The sequence below is a fragment of the Eutrigla gurnardus genome, assembly GCF_963514095.1.
Source record: "Eutrigla gurnardus genome assembly, chromosome: 2".
In the NCBI taxonomy this organism is placed as follows: domain Eukaryota; kingdom Metazoa; phylum Chordata; class Actinopteri; order Perciformes; family Triglidae; genus Eutrigla; species Eutrigla gurnardus.
Window position 1 is genome coordinate 11,734,590 of NC_139916.1, and position 18,171 is coordinate 11,752,760.

An 18,171-nucleotide genomic window follows, 5' to 3' on the forward strand; every position below is an offset into this window, starting at 1 on the left:
ACATGTATTACCTTTCATAAAGCATATTATATTATTATATATTTGTTATATTATATTTGGTCTCCCTGCTTGGATGTCTCACAGTGTGTGTGTGTGTGTGTGTGTGTGTGTGTGTGTGTGTGTGTGTGTGTGTGTGTGATTAAGACAAGAATGGGCTTATAGATGCATGTTTATTCCATTTGAACAAGTTGCAAGAATGATTATATCAGTCATTGCTCTGTATTTAACAGTCTTTTACTGCCACCTATTGTATAGTATATGTTACTTAACAATCTTGAACAGTTTATATTGAACAAATTAAAGTATTATTTTTGCTTTGCAATCAATTCTTCCATTACTTTTTTTTTTTTTAAACACAAATACTTGGCACTATGTCTAAAGCAGGAAACATCCATGGAGCAAAAATTAAAAACAGGATGGCATCAATTGATTAAATAAAAGTAATAACAAATTATATTGATATAATAACATCAGATGATTATTACCACTATTGTCTATAACATAGTGCCAGAATTACAAATGCGGCCATTAAAAATACTGGGAAAAAGCAATAACAACTCATTTAATATATAAATCACAAGTGAAGTAAGAAGCCAAACTAGTCGTCTCTCATCCTGTTCATCCTCTTTTTAAATGAAATGTTAAACTGAATTTCGTGTATATTTTTGAACATGAATTAAAGTGGTCAGTGCAGTAAAATGATTACCCACTGCCTCCATCAGGTATTGCAACCAACAGTTGCGGCTGATCAGGCGACGAACGATTTCTCTAAGGGTGGTTTTCAGAATTGAAAGTTTTGAAGGTTGTTGGCTTCAGACCAAGCAGGGTGCTGAGAGCCGTCCATCTCTGTGGCGACTTGGTTGCCACTTGCCAGCGCGTGATTGGCCCCACCGATAGTAGCATTACAGTCGGTGCAGCGTCGACTCTCCGTCGCCCCTCCACACTCCGTTATAATATAGATGTGGCCATTGGGACATTTGAACCAATGTCCGGGCTGCATTTTCAGAGCGGAGACAATCATCCTTTTCTCCTCCTCTTTGATCCCCAAGCCTGTGCGTGGAACCTTGTTGTCGAGCTCCTTCATGGCTTCTTTCACTCTGTGTTCGTCTGTCTCGGTAAACTGGCTGCACTTTTCCAGAACCTCTGTCATCGTTTGTACCTCGGATTGAATGTTGGCACTCTGTCCTCTCAGGTCTGCCGCCTGGCACCGGGCGCCCAGTTCAGCCAGGAGGGTGATTCTCTGCAGCTCTCTCTCCAAATCAGAGACCTGCTGGTCTGGGAATCTTTGGGACCAGATATTGAGCCAGCGCAGAAACTGCTCAACATACTCTCCTAATCTCAGGCTTCGCAATCCTGACATATGTTCTATTTGTATTTTCTTCAGCTTTGCAACTCTTGTTAGGAAATGCATTTTGTTTTCCAGGGCCCATAGATCTTTTGCCGTTTGATGCTTTGCTCCCAGTCTGGTAATGATATGAATGTATTCCTCTTGGCTCTGCATTTCATCGAGGAGAGGGTTGACCGCCCACTGATTTCGAAGGGTCTCCCTGTGCCCATCAATCTCCTCCTGACTTCCATTTATCTTCACCTTTACCATCTCTATCTCAGCGAGACAGCGTTTGATGTGAGATCCGTAGCGTAGATTCTTGCGGATCGGCGTTTTACACTTTGGACACTCCTTCAGTTTTATGGCCACCTCCTCTCCTTCGTTCTCCTGCTGGTTGTCATTGACCCCCATGTGTTTGTCCATGGCTTTGTATTCGATGATGTGTCCACAGTCCTCCAGCTGAATGAAGTACGCGTCGGGCTCATCCTCGGTGCCGAAGAAAATCTCTGTGACCTCTTTGCGATGGCAAATGCGACACTTGCTCGGACATTTGTCCCCGCACAGACCAATGCACGGGTGGCCGCATTTCAGGGTGTTGGCACAGGGCTTGGTGCATGGCTGACGGTCGCACGGCTCGTGGCAAAGCTTGCTGCAGCTTTGGTGAGTGCACTGCCAAGGGCAGGTCTCCATGCACGGAGTGCACGGCTGTCCGCATGGCTTCATGCACTGACTGTGCACGCAGCAGTTCTCACAAGGCATCTTGCAGGGGGGGCAATTCATGGTGCAAGGGTCCCGGCACATGTGGGAGCAAATCAAGAGGCGGTTGCAACGGTAGGAACACGGGCGATGAACGCGTCCCTGAAAACACTGGCCACACGTACCGCTACAGGCGTGGCCACAGTTAAGTCGTTGCTCACAAGGTTTTCTGCACTCAACCTTCTCTAACTGGCAAAAGCATGCATCTTGCTGGATGTGGCCACACTTCAGTTCGGAGTCGACCTTGACGTTGCATTGAAATGTCTCCGGGTCTTGGTGGCAAGGAACCATCTGCTTGTGTTGACACCTGGGTAAGATCTTCTCAACCCTCACCTGACAGTTCTGTGGACATGTTTCATGGCACAGACATGTGCACGAGTGTTTCAGGTCACACAAAACCTTCTGGCACTTCTTGACACACTTATACTCCTTGTGCTCGGGGTCGTAGGGATGGCAGAAACTGGCGCAGACGTGGCCGCAATCCAAGCGGAACTTGCAGGGCTCGGTGCAACCGCCCTCAGGGGCTTGTTTGAAATCGTCAGTGTTAGACGCTTGTATCTGTCGATGCGGGTGATTCTGGCAGCAAAGGGTCAGAGCATTCCCGATCTGGTCCTTCTCCCTCAAGGTGTGAAAAATGTTATTCCACAGCTCGGATTTGCTCAGCATCGCACTGTCGCCAATGCAATAGAGACCTTTCTTGGCACGAGACAAGGCTACACAGACACGATTGGCAATGCTCAAAAAGCCCATTTTACCCGCCGGGTTGCTGCGGACCAGAGACAACAAAACAATGTCATTCTCTTCTCCCTGGTACTTGTCCACTACGTGCACTTTGACCCCGGTGAACTCCTTGGCAGGCATTAGGGTGCGCAGGCAGTAGAGCTGGCCAGAATAGGTAGTGAGGATGGTGATTTGCTCTGGTTTGTACCCCTGGAAGATAAGATAGCGGCAGAGAGAGACTACGAACGTCGCCTCGTGTTTGTTCTTGTGGCTTTTCCCATCTTTGATCATCTCTTCTGGGTGTTTGTGCTCCACGAAGAATAAATTTGTTTTAAGGCCCTGTAAGACAGCATTTATTAAAAACATATTCTATGTCATGCTTTCATATTTATCACAATTTTATGAATCTTGTATATGTTACGACTTTTACTCAAAATATAATCGAGAGACCATGCAGAAAAGTTGTATCCACGCACGCAGCTGAACAGATATCCACTGAGGAGAAATCCAAGCAGAATGGAGACAGCAAATATAATACACACCTTGATGTTGTCGTAGCGCAACACAGAGGGATGGTTTTCCAGCTCTGCGTAGATGTGAGGGGTCAGGAGACGGGCGATTTCGGGCCGCATGCGATGCTGAACATCAAACCAAAACACCAAGAGAGATCAACCCAGGCAATCACATACAATACAGAGGCATACACAAACAGCAATCCAAGCGGAAAGCTTTAAATGTCCTTAACTAAATCATTTGACATGTTCTGAATTGATAGATTTTCCAATAAGAGAAACAAAACAATGTAGAAACACAAACCTGATAGTCAAGTCTGACAAAGGGAAGTCCCATCTTCACGAGCCTCTCAAACATGGACATCTCCAAGTTGAAGTTCTTAGCGAGTTCATATACTGTGGCACTGGGGCGCAGCTAAAGAGGGGGGGAAATCACAATTTCATCAAATTATTCAAACACTTCACTTTTAGTGACCTAAAGTATAAATGAATGGCTTAGTTTTTTTTCCCCAACACTAACACTTTTATGATCAATATAGCATTTGAATGCAAATTTTGTCATCACTCTAATGCCTTTTTCTATCAAGTGGTGATTACATTAATTTGGCAGGGATATTAGCATATTTAAAAAGCACTGCATAATAAAAATGCAAGTGAAGAACATAAGGATGACTTTCAAGGCCACATGTCTCAGGTTGTGTAAATGCTTATGTGAACACTTATTAAACAGTTGTTAGACACAGGTGGAAGAAACCATCTATCCAGTAATGAGCCTAGAAGTGATAAACAATTTTCTGCTATGGATTCGGGTTTAAGGGTGACTGGATGGGAATAAAGAATGTATGCAAATGCGTGTTAACTTTCTGTTCCTGTCAAGTTTTTCACTGTTTTGTCCGTACAGTGTGTGTGTGCAAACATAATTTAGCTAGAGGACAGTGTGATTGTGCATGTACAGTATGTGGGAGGGGTGTGGGGGAGGCGCGACAAATTCTGGTATAAATGTGTAGCATTATGTTCCGCTCGATTCAACACCAAACCTGTGATTAATGAACAGCACAACAATGCCAAACACTTATTTTACTCTGAGAGTGTGATCATCCACCTCCACTTAATGCACATTCAATAAAAACAAAGCTCTATCAAATGCCGTTAAACCCATACACTTTGTTGCGTTATCAGAATACCTAATCTTGTTTGTGTTTTTATACAACACCTTGTACACCTGTACTAATTTAATTGGGCAGCTGTTCAAATTGATAAATCAGAAACACTTAGATTTATTCATTTTGCACATTAAATTGCACCCGCTTGTAGGGACCCTCAGGCACAGCGGAAAATTACTTTTTTTAAGTGATGAAAAAAATTATTGATTTCCAAGCTCTGGTAACAAAAACAGCAATTTTCTATTTTGTTTTCTCTCATAATTGTACTTGCTAAACTTACAGTGCGACTGTAAAGAGAAGGTTTGTTTGTGTATTAAAAATGCATTCATAAAAGTGTGCATAAACACAGTACAATGAGCCAATGGTAGGAAAAGAGATGGCAGAAGTTAGACAGCAAGAAGAGACCAGGACAGAATATTGGGATGTGTGAAAGAGTTGTGTGCGGTGCAGATTGCTAGACAGGCTGCCAGGCCACATGTCCTTGGCAGGCCCTGACACGTCGTTGTAATGGTCTAGTGATGTCCAGCACATCACTCCACGCTCTCCATCATTTGTAATGGCCGGGATGTTTTCTTGCCATTCCCCCAAGGCGACATGCACAAACATACTGACAACCACACAAATACATGAAATCCCTCATGACAAGGATGTCCTTTAAATGTTTTCGTCTAGGCATGTAAAAAGGGGTAATTTCAGTCCGGGAATAACGGCTTATTCATACACCAGTGCAGAGTCTAACAGGTGCTGTACGTTAATATAGTAGCAAACAACCACTTTGTTATGTTAATCTTGCACCTTTTTTCTAATAAGACCGAGCGTCTCGGTCTCACCCCCTATTGGTCTGCGTGGGTTCTGACCTGCTGGTGGTCTCCGATGAGGATGAGGTGTTGGCACGCTTTGCTCAGCGTGGTGACGGTGTGGGCCTCGAGAACCTCCGCAGCCTCTTCTACGATCACCAGACGCGGTTGGACTTCCTGCAGAATTTTGCGGAACTTGGCCGCCCCTGTCGTCGTCATGCCGATAACCTGATGGGCAGAATATGTGTTCATCAACACAATGCTGCTGTTTTCAGAATTAGATATATGAAATTTTATTGCCAGCCTATTTAATTGGGTTCTTATTGGTTTTTATGTATTATTATTCACGTTCTTAGAGATAAGAAAATGTATACCACTCTACTCACTCCTCTAATATATGATAAATATGCAGCTACAGCAGCTGGTTGACTTAGCGTAGCACAAAGACTGGGAACAGGAGGAAACAGCGAATTTGGCTGGAAATTCAGCAAAAATCTGCATAAAGTTTGCTATTTAACACACAGTGCTTTGTCCGTTTCATCGGCACAACAAGAATTCAAGTGTAAAAGGGACAGGTTGCACTTTTATGGGGGCTCTGGGTGGGGACTATTTCTTGGCCGGGCGCAGTAACTCCCAGGGGTGTCCGCTGACCTCGCCTCAGCATCGTCGGTCACAGTGATCAACAAATGTTTTGTGCTACTTGCTACTAATTTGTGCATTACGTTACTTTTAGATATCCTAAAAACAGCGAGTATTTAGTGTTGTTTAGTTTGTTGCTCCAAATATTAAGTTTAAGGCTACATAAAGCTGATCACATGAAATTATTATTTTGATGCCAGCCTATTTAATTGGTTTCTTATTGGGTTTTATGTATTATTATTCACATTCTTGGAGATAAGAAAATGTGTGTCTGTGGCAATTATCTGACAAATACAACAGAACATCATAATAAAATATAGACTGTCCATAAATCATCATGTGATGAGGAGAAACAAACAAACAGTAGTGGTTAAGTGGCTGATCAAGTTGCACCATTGGTCAGTCGAGTGTACTACGTCACTAGGGGGCGTTGCTCGTGAAGCTGACTTAGCTTAGCACAAAGACTGGGAACAGGAGGAAACAGCGATTTGGCTGAAAATTCGGCAAAGATCTGCATAAAGTTTGCTTTTTAACACACGGTGCTTTGTCCGTTTCATCGGCACGACAAGAATTCAAGTGTAAAAGGGACAGGTTGCACTTTTATGGGGGCTCTGGGCGGAGACTATTTCTTGGGCGCAGTAACTCCCTGGGGTTTCCGCTGACCTCGCCTCAGCATCGTCGTTCACAGTTATCGACAAGGTTATCGTAAGGTTTTGTGCTACTTACTAGTTTGTGCATTACGTAACTTTGAGATATCCTAAAAACAGTGTGTATTTAGTGTTGTTTATTTGAAGGCTACATAAAGCTGACCACATGAAATTATTATTTTGATGAAGTAGGGGATCTTTAAAAAGACAATTGCATGCATGCTACCATTACTGCGGTTATACTGTACCTTGGCTCTCTTGAGAAAGCCGATGTTCTGGTAATGTCGTACATGAGCCAGTCTGTCCACTGCCTCCTGGTAGTCCTCTTGAGACTCCAGAGCTTTGGAGCAAAGTTCTGCTCTGTAGCGTGCCACCCACAACCTGCAGACACAAATGTGACAACTAAGCTGGAAAACTCATCATTTGCTCTGCATCTAGAAGTAAACCCAAAGCAAAAACAAAAAGAAAGACATAAAAAAATGATGATGATGATGCTGTGGTATTACTTAAAGTGTAGTTAAACAATTAGAGCAATACATATTGCCCTAAACAATAATTACATCTATGTAAACAAGAGTCTTTACAGTCCTGTTATGTAATTATGTCTTGGCTCTCTGAGGTGAGAAGATCCTCCTGGGAGACATTTTCCTGGTGAATAGTTGACTTAATTATACCCACTGGGGGGGGAGCAACGTTGTTAGCGCGTTGTTAGCGAACAAAGGAAAGAAAAAGTGAAATGCGGAGCAGACGAACCGATAGAGTTTCCATCTGTCAGGTTGGCTGAGGGTCCAAATATCCAGGACAGCGTCTTCCTCAGCTTCCGTCATGGCCGAGCTCTTCTGGACCTCTTGAATGATGTATCTCTTCATCTTTTTCTTCTGGTGCCGTTGCATCTGTGCAGATCAGAACAGGGTCAACTTTGAACTTCAGGAACCCTCAGCTCGTCAACCGTTTGAAGCTAGTCTAGAAACATTTTTGTTGCTCTTTAATTCAAATTGATCAAATAAAAAATCAACATTAAAACATAGGAGGGTAAGTGGAGGGTGACAAGGCTACTGGGTATGTTCCCATAATGACACATTGACTCCTCTCAAACCAGTCTGCTCTAAATCTCTTATTACCTGCCATCCGTCCTCGCTCTGCTCAGGCTGTATTTCAGCTTCATCCAGGTTCATAGCCAGCATCTGTTCCTCTACCACTCTCACAGTCTTCTCCGAGTCTTCCTTCTTTCTGATACCCCGAATGTTGTCTTCGATAAACCGATCTGCCAGGATCTGATCTGCTTCCTCTGAGATATCGATGAGGCCTTCCTCCGCATCTAGGAAAGGTCCTAAAATAGTAAAATAGTTGAAGCCTCATTTTACATATTAGCCCCTTATATTCTTGATATTAATTCTTGATTCTTCCACACAAGCACACACACAAACACACACGCCATCAACACTACATGTGTAAAAAGGTCTCCCTGCTCATATAGTTGTCCTGCATTGTTGTACTGTCTCATTCAGAAGAATACAGACAACTGCAGATAGCTTCCATTTAACAGAAGTTATATTTTCCACAAACACACATTTTTAGACGGAGGTTATTTTCAAATAAACTCTTCAGTTGGATTATTACAAGTGGAATCCATTTGTAACACTTTCTCAGAATCAATCTTGAGGTGTGCTGTAGTAAAAAATGCATGGGGAGTGGTGATGCTAATTTATAATTTAGAGTAAAAGAAAGCAGTGCTGAGCTGGTTTCCACTTATTTGAAGGCCTCAGTGGAGGAAATCTTGAATTGTTAAAATCATCTATTCACACTGACAATTAAAATCGCTGTTAAAGAATCAGTGAAAAGAAGCACATTATCATCATTTTCTTCCAGTTTCAGTGGAGGGCCGCCTCCATCGAAAGCCTTACCTTTGTTTCTATCTGCGTTCTCTGTCTCCCTCTGCAGGACGATGGAACCCAAACCCAGCCACTCCATCATCACACTGGACTTCTTTTCACTCAGGAAGCCATCCAGCGTCTACAAATCATTTCATCAACGGGGGAACCGATGAGTTTACACTGGCTTCATCTATTCTATTTTGCTGAATTGACACATATACACAAAATGTTTACTTTTTATTCCCTCACCATTTGTGGGCGGTTCAGACTTCTCCAGTGTCTGCACGAAATGAAAATCTGTAAGAAGGTTTCGCGCAGGACTCCTTTCATGGAACACTCCAGCTTCATGGTGTGAGCCTGGATCGCCCTCTCCTCGTCACACAGCTGGGCGTAAGCCTGTGACACGTTACCAATACAGTGATAAGGTGGCGCCGTCGTAGGATGTGATACACTAATTGTTATTATTTACATTACGAAGATTATATTTTGTATTAGAATTTTTCTGACAATAAATTAATTAAATGTTGTTGCCATATTAGAGTCAAATAGGGAATTTAACACACCAAACACCATATCTTAGGAATAAAAACTCATAGAAATCAGCCTTCAAATGATATGTGCATAACTGCCTCTATAAAAACTATAAAAAAGTTTGGGAAAAAGCCTTGAAAATATATATATTTTTAAATTATATCCATTTTGAAGACACATGTTAGATTTAAATATATATATATGAGGCATTAACTAATCATTTTTGGTGAATTTGGTGGAACGCGACAGACACAACTAGACACTGCAGTAAAATATATATATATAATATAATATGTAACATATATATATATATATTTATATATATATATATATAAATATAAAAAGATAATAGTGATAGTGTAATAGTGTATTATAATGCTGTGTGGATTGATAAGCATATGAATGTGAGACAAAAAGGTGAGGTACAAATAGTGCAAAAACACAACATCAACATGATAAATGTAAGACTTTTATATGAAAGGCTTAATTATTAGGAATGACTTGAACCCATTTCATTCTTTCATATATCCTCAGCACACCAGGAGCAGCTGGAAACATCACCCTGTAGGTCAGTCAGCGTGAGAAGCTCACCCGACCATATGCTCTCTGTAGGTAGTCCGGCAGTATCCATTTAAAGTCAGGTGACCGGCTCAGCTCACTCAGATTGAACTGCTTCAGGATCTCACTGTTGCTGCGGCCTCCAACTCTCACTATTCCGGTTTTCATAAATGTATGAATACCTTAGATGAAGTAAAAACACAAAGCTTATTGTCTTACATCGCCCATTCACAGTTTGCAAAGGCAAAAATAATACAAACTTGAAGCAGGTTGCCCATTAGCAGAGGTTTCAGCATATATAGAAAAAGATATTAGTCCTTTTGTTGAGGCTGTGTTTTTAAATCCAACACTCAAACAAACCTGTCAAGTAAGTTGGATATTATCGGCATCGCCGCTTACCTTCAAGGAACTGATCCAGGGCATGGTTAGTGTAGCACACTACCAGCATTGGAGCCGAGCCATATCGATCATTGGTCAACAGAGCTTGAGCAATCTTAAGACCAACGTAGGTTTTCCCTACAAAAAAAATGGAAGATACCCAAGTTTTAATGGAGTTTTGTCAAATTACAAAATGTTTTAAACACATTTTACAGTTTTTCGCATATCCGTGAAGTCATCCTTCCAACATCTCACCGGTGCCAGGAGGTCCCTGTATGATGGCCAACTCCTTTGTGAGGGCCAGCTGGAGGGCTCTCATCTGAGACTCATCCAGCCCCAGGTCCTCCTTTCCTGGCCAGGCCCGCGGCTCCAGGCTTCGGAAGGGCCGTATATGACCCTTATGAGCAGGGAGAGCAATGGCCGACAGGTCATAATCATCCTTTATTTGCAGATAGGCCGGGGGTCGCACGTCTGTGTTGCACTCCACGATGTACCTGGACACATTATGGATAGGAGGATTACATCTTTCAGCGTCTACCATCTCTGTAAAAGGAGACTGCTCATTAATCGGCCCCTTGTTAAACTGTTCTTTAGTTACCCATCATGGGCGACTGGTCGTAGTAAGGATTTAACCACAAAACCCGAGTCTACTGATCTACTGAGGGTGATGCCTCTGAATTTCTTCTACTTCTAATTTCTTTGAGTTTTTTCTACATAAGCTGTGTCCCAGTTCAGTGGCTGCATCCTTCGTGGCATAGAAGAAGTAACTAACATTACATCATGAAAATGGAGCCAGATATCATATTTTGTTCTTTTATATTATGATGGAGGATATGCTTCACCGCCAGTGCCATTGTCATTGCGTGATATATTTCAATCGAGAGGGCGTTTCTGCCGCGTATCCCCGTTCCAGATCTGCTTGCAGTTGCAATGTTGTTGCTTAAAATCGGCTGCACTGAACATCGAACATTAAGTAAAAAAAATAAATATGATAGATATTATGGAAAGTCTTTTTTGTTGCTGATAACTCCCATGGTGCACCTCTGAAGGAAAAACTGTCGTTGAAAGTTATTTCAGGTAAGTCACCAGAGAGATGTCTGGGAGACAGATGGCCGACAACGTGTCTCGGATAATAGATTCATTTTTGGTATCTGTGAAGGGCAACTGGGAGTGCAGACAATAACCCAACTTTTGAACTCATCCATGCGTGACAGCTTTTTGGGAATACCCCCGCGATATAATGAACTCATGCCAATTAAAAGTGCGATTTGACGAGCTTGCCTCGTACCATTCCTCCCTCCGCTGTCTACACAAATCTACATGTGAACTCATTTTGGAAGTTTTGTGGGATTCAATAAAAAATATGACCTTGAGGCGAAAAAATGTCAAAATGTGGAACTCCTCCGCAATTAAAGACACACTCACTCACTCACTCACTCACATACTCACACACTCACACACACACACACACACACACAAATACCTCTGAAAGGGCAGGTTGTCCTCCTTCTGCTGCTGTAGGCCCCTTAGAACATGCCGATAGGCCTCAAAGTAGGCAGTGGTCTCAACCATCAGAAACACCTGATCTTTCTGTGAGATGAAACAAGTTTAGTTTTTGTGAATCGGTTTCATTTAAAAGCATAAATTGTAGCTAAATGCAACTTAAAACCTGACAACTCCGTGTACATTTCAGTCATAGCTTTTGTTGTTTAAAGCGGCTGAAATTAGAACCGTAAATAATCCCATCAGCCACATTTGCACTGCCCACCTCCATAGTGGCCAACTTGAATCGGCTTTCTTCGGTAAAGGAAATGTTGACCTGTCCCTTCTGGAGGTCTTTGGGATCCCGGTCCGTCACTGTGGCAAACAAGAAGCTCTCAAAAAGATCACACGACAGGCAGACCAGGGAGCCATAGATCAGCCTCTTGGAGTTCTCCCAATGCAGAAACTGTGGGATAGACGGAGGTAGGAAGCGTTATTAGTATGCGTTAGTATCTCATTCCATTTGCCATTCAAATAGCAAAGTCTATATCCATCCAAAACACTAACCTTCAGCGGCTCAACGTCAAACTGGACCACGTAGGCGAGCCCACTTGACGTGCACTTGGGCACCACTAGTCTTGTGTCGAAATAAACTAAGATGTCATCGAAGCGCTTCGTCTTCAGGTTACTTCCCTCCTCCGCTTGGCTGAGACGCAACTGCTGGATCCCGTCCCGGAGCGGCCGCACAAAGTCCTCCCTCAGCAGCCGGAAGTGCGTGTCCAGGTAGAGTTCAGTGTTTGAGTAGCGCTGGGAGGTGAGGTTGGGTCTCAGGAGGGGCTTGTGTTCCTGATGGAACTCCTCAGGCGTCGGGTAGATGGGTATGAACCTGAAATCTTGCTGGTTGTCTTCCCCTGGGTTAGAAAAACATCCCAAATTATATTCGTAGGCGTTGGCTTGAGGGTGTGGTCTCAAAATGTTTAAGAACAGCATTTTCAGTAAAGATATCAGGCTCTGATCTAGGTCCTCACCTCCAGTGGATAGGAGGGCATAAGTGTCCCTGTCTGTGCGCAGGGTGCCATCTCTGGATTTCTCCTGGAGGTGCTGGATCATGGCCCGAATATTCTCCAATCGCTGCTCCGTTTGAGGCGGGATTCTCACCCCCATTTCCGTCAGGGTGATGATGGAGGGTTGGAGCAGCGTCAGGAGCAAACCCACAGCCTGGGCCGAGCTAGCGGGGCAGAAGCTGAGGACCTAATGAGCATATGTTGAGGATGCTTAGTTAAAAGTATATTCAACTGTGACAAATTCAACTATCGATTCAAGAATAGTCGATTGGAAAGAAGCACAATCTGGCTAAACATAATAAGGAACCCAACAGAAAGGGAGCTCTGCAGGCTCCACTTAATTATTTAATGCTTACAATGTGTTTTTACTTAATTCTTCCTCCAGATGAACTCACCAACTGATTGGTTTCTCCCATTCATTCTATCCCGACTTACCTCGGACAGGATAGTGAGGATGTTTTCCAGGTCCGTCGGGTATTGTGCCCTGCGGGTGGGGTCGGACTCTGACCCCATGCCCATCACATAGTGGGGCAGGACGGCGCGGAAGAATCCTGATTTTTTAATGATGCCAGCCAGGTGCTGCAGGATGCATCTGTCTGGCTGTGATGTGAAGGCTTTGCTCAGCACCAGGCAGAGGAGTCTGACGAGGTCCGGCTTCATTGTTGTCGCACTCAGGTCCTCTTCCAGACGAGTGTTGAAGGACAGGGTCATGGCCACGACAGACGGATCTTTTGTAGAGAGTTCCTCCAGTTTTTTATAGCCCATTCCATGATAATTTCTCTTTGACCAATCTCTCTCTGACTCTTTCCCTCCAATTCCACCTGTCCATCCTCCTTTCATTCTGGCTCCTCCTCCCTGTCTTCCTGCATCTCTTTCACTCACTCTCCTTGCATCTGCTCCTCCTCCCCATCTTCCTCTGCCCGCTGTGCCTTCCCCTGCTCTACCCTTACCTGCATCTCCTGCTCCTCCGCCTCCCCATCTTCCTCTGCTGGTTGTGCCTTCACCTGCTCTACCCTCACCTGCATCTCCTGCTCCTCCTCTTCTCCAGCTACCTCCGTCTGCTGTACCTTCTCCTGCTCTACCCTCACCTGCATCTCCTGCTCCTCCCCTTCTCCAGCTACCTCCGTCTGCTGTACCTTCTCCTGCTCTACCCTCACCTGCATCTCCTGCTCCTCCCCTTCTCCAGCTACCTCCGTCTGCTGTACCTTCTCCTGCTCTACCCTCACCTGCATCTCCTGCTCCTCCCCTTCTCCACCTACCTCCGTCTGCTGTACCTTCTCCTGCTCTACCCTCAGCTGCATCTCCTGCTCCTCCTCCTCCCCATCTTCCTCTGCCTGCTGTGCCTTCTCCTGCTCTATCCTTAGCTGTATCTCCTGCTCCTCCTCCCGTCCCACCGATCTCCTTCCAGCTTTTTTTTCTTGGACCTGGGGGAGATAACATTCAGATACTGAGACCTTGAAAAGTAACGTGTGTTTTCATTTGATTGCCTCAACTGGATATTTACCATTAGCTCCACCATTGAACTGGTCCATTGTGGTAGTTGCTGAAACGTAGGTTGGAAACACCGAGTGGAAAAATTAGAGCATGAGAGTGAAGGCAACACATTTTAGCATGGTCACACAAAACATTGAGGGATGCCTAATTGATGCACAAGCACTGGTGGTGGTCATAATATGAGATTATTATACAAGTGACTTTGATTCTCTCTTTACATAACAACTACTCCTTTGCTGCTATACTGATACTATAAATGTCCCTTTAACATCCTGTTTTATTTTGGCAGCTCTCTCTCTCACACACACAAACATCCTGCTGCTGCAGCAGCTCCTGTGTTTGTTGGTATTGGTATTTCCGGTTATTCATTTCCTTTTAAACTTTCTGGTGTTGTGTCCATCATTATGTTTGGCGTTTGAGCAAGCTGTAACATAATATTGCTCTTTTTAAGTTAAAATGAGTAATACAATTGTGTAAACTGTTACAAGTACTGCATTTAACGTCTTATTTAAGTAAAAGTAGGCTGCATAGCTACAAAATGGTAATATAGTGTAGTTAAAAATTACAAATTGTGCCTTCATGTATAAAAAATATTTTATTAAATCTGTTTTTATTAATTAATTCTGAATTAAAATTGCTGCATGATATGCACTTTAATGCACCTTTTATTCCATTGCTTTTTGGGAGGACTAGGCTTAACATATGAGTGGTTGTCGTGTGCTCTACAGAACTTGGATAGGTTTCTACACCAGAAATCTCATGACAGCTTTGAATCACACGGTGGGTTTTGTCACAGATCTGCTAAAAAAAATCTATTCTTTCTCTATATTTAGCATATTTTACGCAACGTACAGAGTGAAAGACAGAAATAATCAACTTACCTCGGCTGAAATCCACTTGGAATCAATATGTTGGAACCAAGTCCAGCTTTCCCAACAAAGCAGGTGTTTGCTGGGATCACAAGTCTGTTCTCCGTCTCTGCCTCAGCTGGCTGCAGCGTCGGGGCAGCGAGGTGCCACTTAAATACTCTTGTCAGTTTCGTTTTCGTTTCATCAGAAGAAGAAACCAGACACAACACACCCCACACGGGGAAGTCGACATGCAAAACTATCCAAGCAGTGGATAAAGATCGGGGTGGCAGGAAGTTCGGTCCACCTCTGAGGTTGGGGGGGAGGGGCTCCCTAGACCTATTCCTTTCATGAAATAACTTTGACCATTAAATTATCATTTCCTAAAGCATCCCAGCCCCAGCATTGCCTGCATGACTAAAATAGTACAATCTAAGGTAGTTTTGTCCCCTCCTTAATATTTAAGTTGGTTAGGGCCCATGGTTCGTCTTCTTCTTCAGAGGTAGCTGCGGTACCGACAACAGAAGCAAGCTTGCGGCAATTAGCCTATCGTTATGGAGAACAGGAAAAGCCAGGTTTAAACAAAGAAAGGCACTGGAGCAAGATGCTGCCAAATGTGCCAAAAATAACTGACCTGTTTAGAGGACAGCACAAGCAGCAGCAGATAAAGACAGAGAGAGGGATGTGGTGGATAATGATTAATTAGCGACGTAGCTAGCTGCTAAATAATTTAGTTAGCCTATGCTACGTTTGCAATGCCAACATCAGCATGTCAATTGTATTAGCTTAAACCAATTCATCATTAGCGTAGTTTATTTTGTTTAGCCACATAACAAATCACAAATATAATTTGTGAAAACCAACATGTAAACCCCAGCATGACTTGTAAGCCCAACCAGGGGCGCCGAAAAAGGGGGGTAAAGGAGACGGATTCTAGGGGCCCATGATTGAGGGAGGCCCAGAGAGGCCCCTAATGATGATGAAATTATAATACAGAAAAAATAATGACACTAAGTAATTAACTAACATATAATCACAAATGTTTTATTTTCCATGTCCTGGTAACAATAACTTTATTTGTTTTGGAAACATCAACGCCTGCAGGGCCCCCCCCTCTATTTACGTAAAATGGTTCAGTCCAATGACAGATCCAGATGTATGGAAAAAATACCAATATCTAAATATTAAACTTTTACAATCCTTTGAGAAGGCTTCCATTTGATTGGTTGCTTACTGTAAACATAAAGAAAAGTAATTTATTGTGGAAGTTTGAATACACAGCGATGGGAGTGAGTGTACGGAGAATTATGCAGCATGGGAGGAGAAGAACTGAAAAATAACTGGAGTAGTTAATTTGCACTTAAATATCCATGTCGGTGAATAAAAATATAGATAAAAATGAATGAAATATCAGAGTGGGTAGAAATATAATGGACTCAACTTAATGTTCACAATATGGAACAAGAACAATGACAAATAAGCATTGTAGCTATTTTTTGATACAGAAAAGGTCTATGATGTGGAAGGAGGGATTATTCATTATATCAGTAAATTCGGGATTAAAGGTCATCATTAAGGACTTCTTCACTGGAAGATCAATTCAAGTAATTGAAGAGCTATTTGGGAAACATTGCTGAAAATGGAATAGAGGAAACAATTTAGATTTTATGGTGAAGAAATTGGTGGTCATTTACAGTAAATGGGCTGTTGTCTGGTTGGGAGAGAATGGGAATGAAATGCATTGAGACCCATCTATATTGAATGAATTAAATCTGTATTACATCGTGGGAGTGTGGCGTTGCAGCAAGTACATCCCTTCAAAAAAGGCTTCACATTCACTATCGGGCTCTGAGATCGTGTTCAGGTGCCTTTAGAACAACTCCCACATCAGCATTACAAGTTGAAATGACAAGCAAAAAGGCTGCTAGAAGAGATTTTACGTAATAACCCTAACCCTAACCCACATTAAGCTGTGAAAAAGGAGGGGGAAACAAAAAGCTTTGGATGAACAGAAAGACACGGAGCTAGAAATATCTCAAATAATTAGTCCAACTGCATTATTAGCAAGATGTCCCGACCCTCCCGTGGATTTGACATTAAACCAAAAGAAGAACAGAGATGAGGGGCTTGTTTTGAATACACAAACACTCAAGATCAAGAGAGAATGAAATCAATAGAATGGCCTTCATTCGGGGGTGTAACCTTACAGTGGGGAAAAGAATTGAGCAGGTTTAACAATTCATGGCAGAAAAATACTCAGAATCTTGTTAGCATTTCAATGGATTGAAGAAGAAGAACCATTGAGAGCAGTTCTTTGTTCAGACTCGAGCCACTTTGAGACACAGCCAATCAACAGGCAGAGAAGACTTTTTAAAAGGGAATTCTAACCGATATGACAGAGAATTCAAATGATGGGACTGAGAGTGCTATCTCCATGGATACCAGAACATGCTGGAAACAAAGGAAATGAATTAGCAGATGCATTTGAAAAAGAAGCCACGGAAAGTATGCAGTTCTGTTATATATGTTATATCTAATATATATATATATATATATTTATATATATAAAACTGACTTTTTTATTCTTTGACCTCAGTTGAGCTGCAACAAGGTGAAAAAAGGTCACAGGTCGTTCAAAACTCAGCCGCCCGACTCCTCACCTGTACAAAGAAGCGAGATCACATCACCCCGGTCCTTGCATCACTCCACTGGCTCCCCATCCGCTACCGCATTGATTTCAAACTTCTCCTGACTGTTTACAAATCCCTCCATGGTCTGGCCCCCACCTACCTGTCTGATATTCTCCACCACCACATCCCATCTAGAGCACTCCCGTCAGCCGACCAACTGTTGTTGGAAGTGCCCAGGTCCAGGCTAAAAACCAGGGGGGACAGAGCCTTCGCAGTGGCAGCCCCCAGACTCTGGAACTCCCTCCCCCTACACATCCGGGCGGCCCAGTCTTTAAATATTTTTAAATCCCAGTTAAAGACCCACCTTTTTTCCCTTGCCTTCGATTAGTGTCTTTTCAAATTGTCTAACTCAGACCTTGTCTTTTAACCCTTTTCTTTTCTTTCTTTTTCTTTTTTGTCTTTTTAAAATGCCTGAAAAATGTCACTTTTTTTTTTTTACGTCTTCTTGCATTTTGCACTTAAGCACAAGCACTTTCTGTGAAGCACTTTGGTTGCGGCTCAGCCGTTTGTATATGTGCTATATAAATTTGATTTGATTTGATTTGATTTGACATCAAAACCAGATAACAAAATGAAGAAGAAAAGAAAATACTTTTTCAGATTTTTAAATATTTGAGACTACGGTTGCATGGTCTGGACAAAACGCACTAAACTAACATGAAAACAATGGGATTTGGCAAGAATGAAGTGC

The 18,171-nt window shown here is 42.8% G+C and overlaps 1 protein-coding gene across 2 annotated transcripts; it reads right to left on the reverse strand.

Annotated features, from left to right (window-relative positions):
- Positions 1 to 187: 187 nt before the first annotated feature.
- LOC311021668 (NFX1-type zinc finger-containing protein 1-like) lies at positions 188 to 14,950 on the reverse strand. Of its 2 annotated transcripts, none has more exons than XM_084022373.1 (19): positions 14,824 to 14,950; positions 13,953 to 13,991; positions 12,884 to 13,872; positions 12,413 to 12,635; positions 11,952 to 12,295; positions 11,671 to 11,850; positions 11,386 to 11,492; positions 10,158 to 10,396; positions 9,924 to 10,040; positions 9,558 to 9,706; positions 8,685 to 8,831; positions 8,466 to 8,574; positions 7,683 to 7,879; positions 7,315 to 7,454; positions 6,810 to 6,942; positions 5,336 to 5,503; positions 3,620 to 3,730; positions 3,346 to 3,441; positions 188 to 3,142 (listed from the first exon to the last, which is right to left on the reverse strand). In XM_084022373.1, exons 2-19 carry the CDS (start codon positions 13,978 to 13,980, stop codon positions 782 to 784), a joined length of 5,838 nt encoding a protein of 1,945 aa, XP_083878499.1. In that variant the 5' UTR covers positions 13,981 to 13,991; positions 14,824 to 14,950; the 3' UTR covers positions 188 to 781. The 2 variants fall into 2 exon arrangements, with proteins under 2 accessions (XP_083878499.1, XP_083878498.1); XM_084022372.1 differs by having other exon boundaries at positions 7,683 to 7,891.
- Positions 14,951 to 18,171: the final 3,221 nt, after the last annotated feature.

Coding starts and splice junctions, on each gene's coding strand:
- LOC311021668 (XM_084022372.1), bottom strand. CDS start 13,980: ATGGACCAGTTCAATGGTGGAGCTAATG. Junction 10,041..10,157: donor ACAGGGACCTCCTGGCACCG/GTGAGATGTTGG, acceptor TTTTTTTTGTAG/GGAAAACCTACGTTGGTCTT. Junction 6,943..7,314: donor GACAGATGGAAACTCTATCG/GTTCGTCTGCTC, acceptor TTGTGTCTGCAG/GTTGTGGGTGGCACGCTACA.